The 7027-nt window shown below is 41.4% G+C and overlaps 1 protein-coding gene across 1 annotated transcript; it reads left to right on the forward strand.

The window, feature by feature from the left end:
* Positions 1–5122: 5122 nt before the first annotated feature.
* On the forward strand, positions 5123–6826 carry LOC149823008 (putative F-box protein At1g32420). The gene is made up of 2 exons (XM_089981375.1): positions 5123–6441; positions 6691–6826. The coding sequence occupies exons 1-2, from the start codon at positions 5125–5127 to the stop codon at positions 6697–6699; spliced, it is 1326 nt and encodes a 441-aa protein (XP_089837501.1). The 5' UTR covers positions 5123–5124; the 3' UTR covers positions 6700–6826.
* The last annotated feature ends 201 nt before the right edge of the window (positions 6827–7027 follow it).

Below are 7027 nucleotides of genomic sequence, written 5' to 3' on the forward strand. Positions count from 1 at the left end.
ATATCCCTCGTCGCAAAGTAGAAGCTGGGTGTTGGACAAGGATAGGGATGGGAAACGAAACTAGCAGCTTGTGACTCAGTTCGTGATCGGGTCGTAAAGCTTACGATCCGAGCCAAAAGATGCTTGGTTAGCTTAAACAAGTCGAGCCCAAACACAAGGTGTTCAGCACAGGAGAGCTGGCATAGATAAGACATACATATATTTTATATATAGTATACATTTTAAGAGTAATATATAAAAAGAATAATGGATAAAATATACATACAAAGAGAGAGATGCACAGAAACTATATACATTAATATAAATTATTAAGTGTAATATATAAAAATATATATTCTATGTATAAATAATATGAAATGCTTTTACACATGAGCTTGAGCTCAGCTCTGCTAAACACTAAGACAAGCTGAGTCACGAGCTCAATCTACTGGTAAATGAGCTGAGCCCGAACATGCCTTGTTCTGTTCGCTCTGCTAGTTTAGGATCCCTAGACAAGAAAATCTTTGGTTTTTACACCAATGAGCTCGTAATTTAGATGGGTTTTTAACTAGAGCATGATTTCCTCCAAGTCATTGACCATCATTCTAGCAAACCAACAATTGACCAAACGAATAAATGACCCAAAAGAAGGCAAGGAACATTCAAAGGAAAAAGATGGAACATCTAAAAAATCTTTTAGTAAATATCCTCGTAAACTTTACAAAAGAAAAAACATGTAGAAAAAAAACAGGCTAGGCATGAGAGTATCAAGACAGACGAAGATCCCAAAACCAAACAAACACAGCTCCCTAACAAAACTCATCTATGGCACAAAAAACCCATAAACTTTACAAAGAAAGGATAAGTTTTAGAAGAAATAGAAAGAATGAAAGAACCAAGAATTACAAAGATCCACAAAAACACAAACAAAAAAGCTCTCATTTACAACAAAAACATTCCTCGATGTCTTTACATCTGGTAGTCTTTACAAAAAAAAAAAGGTCAAGAATTACAAAAACTAGAAAGAATGAAAGAATCAAGAAACCCAAAGAACACAAACAAACAATATCCCAAACAAAGCATCATCCACCAAAGGCGCACTTGGAGATCCTGAAGGTACTGAATGCCCTCGAGATGCCATGGATGACGAACCCTGCGGACGAGAACAGATCCGGCTCGACGACCTCCATGCTGCTAACAGTCAGCAGCTGGGTCTCGTTATCGCTAGCGATCACCCTCAGGTCCATCCCAGGCACCAGCATCTTCATTGACCCGCCGACTGGCATCCCTACGAGTTTCCCGTACGGCACCCTTGCGGGGAGGACGTGCAGCAGCACAATCCTTGAAAGCAACGGCAGGGGAGATGCCACTTAGGTGAAGCCATAGTCCAGCGGCAGGAAGACGGTGACGGCGGTGAGGTTGGTGCAATCAGCGAGGATCTCATCGAGAACGAGATGTAGCCATTGGAGCTGAGGAGATTTTTTAATCCACCGCCAGGAACCATGTGGTCGAAGCTAGCTGTTGGTGTTGGATCTAGATAAAAGATCCAATGTGGCTATACAGTTTCACATTAGAATCCAAAGAGCCACCTAATGGTGGGCTTGTAACTCACACAATGTGCGAGTTAAAACTCCATTATAACCCAATGAATGGGATTAAAATCCTTGTTTAAGGCTGAGAAAATGGCAACCCAAGAGAGGTTTATAAATTCTCTCTGCGTTATGCAAGATGAATCGATATTCATATTGACTTGTCCCTCATGAAGCATGCTATTTTTTCCTAATCTACGTCTCTCCATCTTCTTTTCTCTTCTCTCCTCCCTCACTTTGGGCATAGTCCTATCCGAATTCCAACAGTGGTATCAAAACCTCATTACAGATGTACGTGAGGACTCGACCTCCAATCGAACCAAAGTTGCCGGGCTGACCCATGGGCTACCTGACTCATTGCCCACCTCTACTTACAACTACACTCACCTACAACCAAACAGGGCGAAGGATCAAGAGCAGTTAAAAGCCTCAACCCTTGGAAGAGTTATGCTTCATTTTTCTTGAAGTCTAGTTTTCGTATTTCTCTGAACTCGTTGCAAATCCCTCCAACTAGGGGTGGCAAAACCTGACCTGACCCGACCCGCCTCTTAGGCGGGTTCGGGTTGGGCTTAAACCAACCCGTTTAATAAACGGGTCAACCTGCCTAACCCGTTTATTAAACGGGTCAAGTTCGTGTTAGGGGTATGCCAACCCGGCTGACCCATTTAATAAACGGGTTAGGCTGACGGGTCAACCCGCCAACACGTTCGCCAACCTGTCAACCCGACCCGCCAACCCGTTTACCCGACCCAACCCGTTTATTAAACGGGTTGACGGGTCGTGTCGGGTTACCCGTTTAATAAACGGGTCGGGTTCGTGTTTGCCACAGCCGACCCGTTTAATAAACGGGTCAAGTTCGGGTTGAGGTATGCTGACCCGCCAACCCGCCGGGTCGACCCGCCAACCTGACCCGATTGCCACCCCTACCTCCAACACTGATTCCCAAACAGAGACTTAATTGCTTTTCCAAGAAATGTTTTGCATTTGGTAATGACACCATGATGTCATGTCATCTCTAAAGATCACGGATGCCATTTGTTTGGAAGCAGATCAGGTCATGCTGAAAATGAGCGTTTTTGCTGATGCTGACATTGTGGCCATCCGATTTGCATTTTAAAAAGCTCAAAAGTCAACAAAACCACGTGGCATTCATCCAAAATGCAAACAGACGGCCACGATGTCCGCATGAGCAAAAAAGCTCATTTTCAGCATGACCTGATCGCTTCCCATTTGTTTTGACCCAATGAGAGCTCATATGTATTTAGGATCTACTCTTGAATAGTATTTTTAATTTTGATGAAAAAGTACGTTTATTATGAGTCAAGAAAATATTGCACATTGCCAGCTATTGATTTTTGAAACTTTCTAAAGTTTGTGTGTTGTAATCGGATGATCCAAGAGTTGATTCCGACTAAGCAAAGCATGGCGATCACAACCATAAGGTTAGTTTCATGAAAACCATAGAAAAATAAAAATAAAGCATTGGTACATCACATTGCCATGACCAAATGTGTTCCTTCCATGAAGTGCTATAACTATCCAAAAGATATACTCCTATTTTTCTCTGTTTCTATAAATGAACAATAAATCATCCTGTTCCAAGGACTCTGCTCAATAAGACTCCTATAATAGTCTAATTGGAACAAACTTAAGTGATAATTTTGCTAAAGTGATAAATTTAAACAAGAATGGGAAGGTTATTACACAAGTTTAACAGTTCAGTTTCATCACATTAAATCTGGGATAGCAACAATTCACCAACTTAGATTCAAAATTTTGTGAGGTCTGAACTCAAGAGACAGTTGCAGGATCAAGTTTTGTTCTACTCCAACAATCTTGGTTCCTTTCCCCCTCCAAGTTTATCCACAAGGAGAGAAGAAGGAGTTGGAACAAAGAATTATAAAGGGAACGAAGGGTACAGAACTGTTCTTTCAACGATTCCAAAAAAGATCCCAGTGCGATGGAAGAGCAATTTTTCTCAGCTAAAGGTGGAGATTACTGAAAACTGGCACTCTGATCTAGCTAAATAATTAGAATGATCGCTATTTACTTGATTAGACATGAGTGCTATCAAGTATAACCTCTGTTTATTTAAATCAGACTTGTATCTTATTTGAAAAGAATCAGTTTTGGCAAATTAAGTTTAGTATAGATTCTACTCCATGAGGTAATTAAGTTCAATTTTGAGTTGGTCCGGAAAAACTAACTTGAACGAGTTCTATCTACTTAGATAAGTTTGTATGAATAGGTCCGACAAGACGATGATTATGTACATTCATATGTAATTAAACTAAAAAAGTTGGCAACATACAACATTTATTACATGTAATGAATTTTCTGTCACATCCATTACTTCTACATGTAGGATATATGTTATCACAGAGAGAGAGAGAGAGAGAGAGAGAGAGAGAGTTATAACACACAACACAAAGCTTTTCTCCTAAGAATAATTTCAACTTGAAAAATCAAATCCATTAGTTTTACATATAGAATACAGACTTCTTGCTAATCATGAAGAGGAACCGATTAATATAGATATTTTACTTGAGAAGTAAATAAAAAATGAAGGAAAATTCCATTTACGGGCCAACCTTTTGCCCTTAATTTCAAATATGGGCTACACATTTTTGACATTCCAAATATGAGCCAAACTTTTCTTGGAAACTGTCAAACAAGGGCTTGCATTTATTATTGTTCCATAAGTCACAACAGTGACCTTCATCATTAAAAGTTAACATTGTATACTTTTTCATTTTTTTATGAGGATAAGTATGAACTTTTCAGTTTTTAAGGGACAATAAAAGAAATCAAAATGGACTCACGTTTTGGAATACGATGGATGTTGACCTGAGGTCCCTATTGAACAGTTTTCAGGAAAAGTTTGGCCCATGTTTAAAATTTCAGAAACATAAGACCATATTTTGAATTAAGGGCAAAAGGTTGACATCTAAATGGAATTTTGCCTTAAAATAATGCAGCTCATTTTGGAATTTGTTTATAAATTCTAGTCGTGAATACCAACTGTTCAAACCTGTGTAGCATAGCTGCATAGGTACTTTTTTAGTAGGGTGTAGGGTTGTAACCAGGTCGGGTCCGAGTCAGGTCTTATCAGACCCGATTCAAAATCGGGTCTAAAAGTTAACGGGGATTGGTACATAGGTACTTCTTGGTGCAGGTCAGACTAGCATTGGATCTGACCCGATCCATACCAAACTCATTTGCATATCTCAGCTTCTTTGAGAGTACTTGTGAGACATCCATGCCTTACAAAATCCCAACAACAAATATGGAAAATGAAGGGACAAATAACCAATATATCCTAGTTAGCTTTATCAGGTGACGAGCATACGTCGGATATCTAGATATACCACTACCGCAAAATAATAAGTTGGGAAATTTTCATATACGCTCCATGACACAATTTCCCCACATTTCCCACTTTTTCCGGATAAGTGGACACGTCCAAAACATGCCTTGGGTTGTAAAGGCTGTCTTCTTCGTAAAGGCAGCATTCTGAATCAAAAGAAGCCAGAGAGAAACGACATCAAAGAAGAAAATGGTGACGGAGAAGGAAGAATCTCCTCAAGATTACAGCATCAGAACGGAGGAAGACCACCCTAACTCTGAGAGAGAGGGAAGAAGACTCCCCATCATGAGGAAACCGAGGGAAGAAGACTCCCCACCGTCCCTTCCCCTCCCCACCCTCCCTTTCGACATCATCGTAGCCATCCTCTCTCGTCTCCGACCCAAACCCCTCCTCCGCTTCAGGTCCGTCTGCAAATCCTGGCTCTCCCTGATCGATAGCGACGATTTCACCACCACCCACCTCGCCCAATCCAGGAAAGCCCGATCCTACCTTCTTCACGCCAAGGGAGGGAAGGAGTTCCGCTACTTCGAGAACCGAGACCCCCTCACCGTCTCAGTCTTGGAGGAGATACCCATCTGCTTTCCTCTCTCCGAAGCGAGCTACATAAGGCTGGCCTCCTCCTGCAACGGCTTGCTCTGTTTCAAGCAGTACCATCGAGGCGAAAAGGCTTCGTCTTTCCACGTGATCAATCCGGCGACGAGGCGGTCGATCGACCTCCCTCGCGTCGCCTGCAAGGCCGTCGACCTCTGCCAATTGGTTTTTTCCGATCGATCGGGATTCTACAAGGTGCTTCTCGTCTTCGAGAAGGAGGGCACCCATTCTCTCATCTTCAGTCTCGGCATCGACGTCTCGTGGAGAAGGATCCATAATCCTTACAAGCATTGGATGTGTAGTTCCGAGGTTTTGCAGTATCCGTTCATCAATGGTGCAATTCACCGCGTATACGATGATTTCTTCCATGAAACCGAGAATGGGAGGAAGCACACAGAGTTCGTGGCTGCATTCGATATCGAGGACGAAAGGTTTCGGGAGATCGCATACCCAAATTGTTGCCAAGAAGATGGTTCTTGTACCAGGAACTTTCCGCAGCATCATTCTGTTCATGTGGTTGAACTCCGGGGGCTACTGTCTCTGCTGCACTTTGACGTCTCCGGGAGCGTCCTTGAGACGTGGTTGTTGATAGACTATTCCAATGGGTTGTGGATCAGAGATCACACTGTTGATCTCGGTTTTATACACAGTGAAGTGCCGATCGACTGCTTGGAAATCCTTCCATTCGCTGCAGTTGATGGGGAGGTTCTCGTTAAGATGACCAATTTGATTAAATCTACTCGAAAGATTCATGCTCTGTTTCTTTCGTACAATTCGCGATTCAAGTCGATGCAAAGGGTGAAGTTGCTTGGATTGGAAAATGAGGATCTTGATCGTACTACTACTGATACGTGGGGTGGTTCTTATGTGGAGAGCTTGGTGTCGCTGAAGAATGCGAAGTGCATGATTGAGAAGGTATGAATATGCATTCTTGATGAGAACATATATATGGTTGAACTGCAGATTTCAAAGTTTGCTTTATTGTCTATGAATGGTTCTGCTTTGTTTTTGCTTCCAACTTCTATTCACATATGATTACGTTTTAGACACTGTTTTGTTACAATGCTTAATGTTTGCAAGGCAATCATGGTGTATTTTATCTTAGAATGTTAGCATGAATTTTCATCAGTCAACAATATATGTAATAAAATCAGTTCATTGCAGCTAACTTGATGTTAGCTAACCACCGAGGAACCGTGCTTCACTTGCAACTATGTAAACAGAAAAAGGGGGGGAAAGGAGGAATGCAAGATTGGGTCAAGATGAGCGATCTAGCAAGTCTAGATAATTCACAAGCCACACGTGAAATTGTTGCTTGATGCAATTGATTCAGTTTACATGTAGACAGCTATGATCATTAAGTTATGAATGAATATCCGAGCAACAATCTAATGACTGTACAATTGTCTAATGATATTATATGAAATTTCAGCAGTTGCAGGCACCGTGTTTGTATTATATGCTACACTTTGTAAATGATCAATGCTTTGACTGAATTCTC

Source organism: Nuphar pumila, chromosome 11, assembly GCF_984573655.1.
Source record: "Nuphar pumila chromosome 11, dmNupPumi1.hap1.1, whole genome shotgun sequence".
NCBI classification, from domain to species: domain Eukaryota; kingdom Viridiplantae; phylum Streptophyta; class Magnoliopsida; order Nymphaeales; family Nymphaeaceae; genus Nuphar; species Nuphar pumila.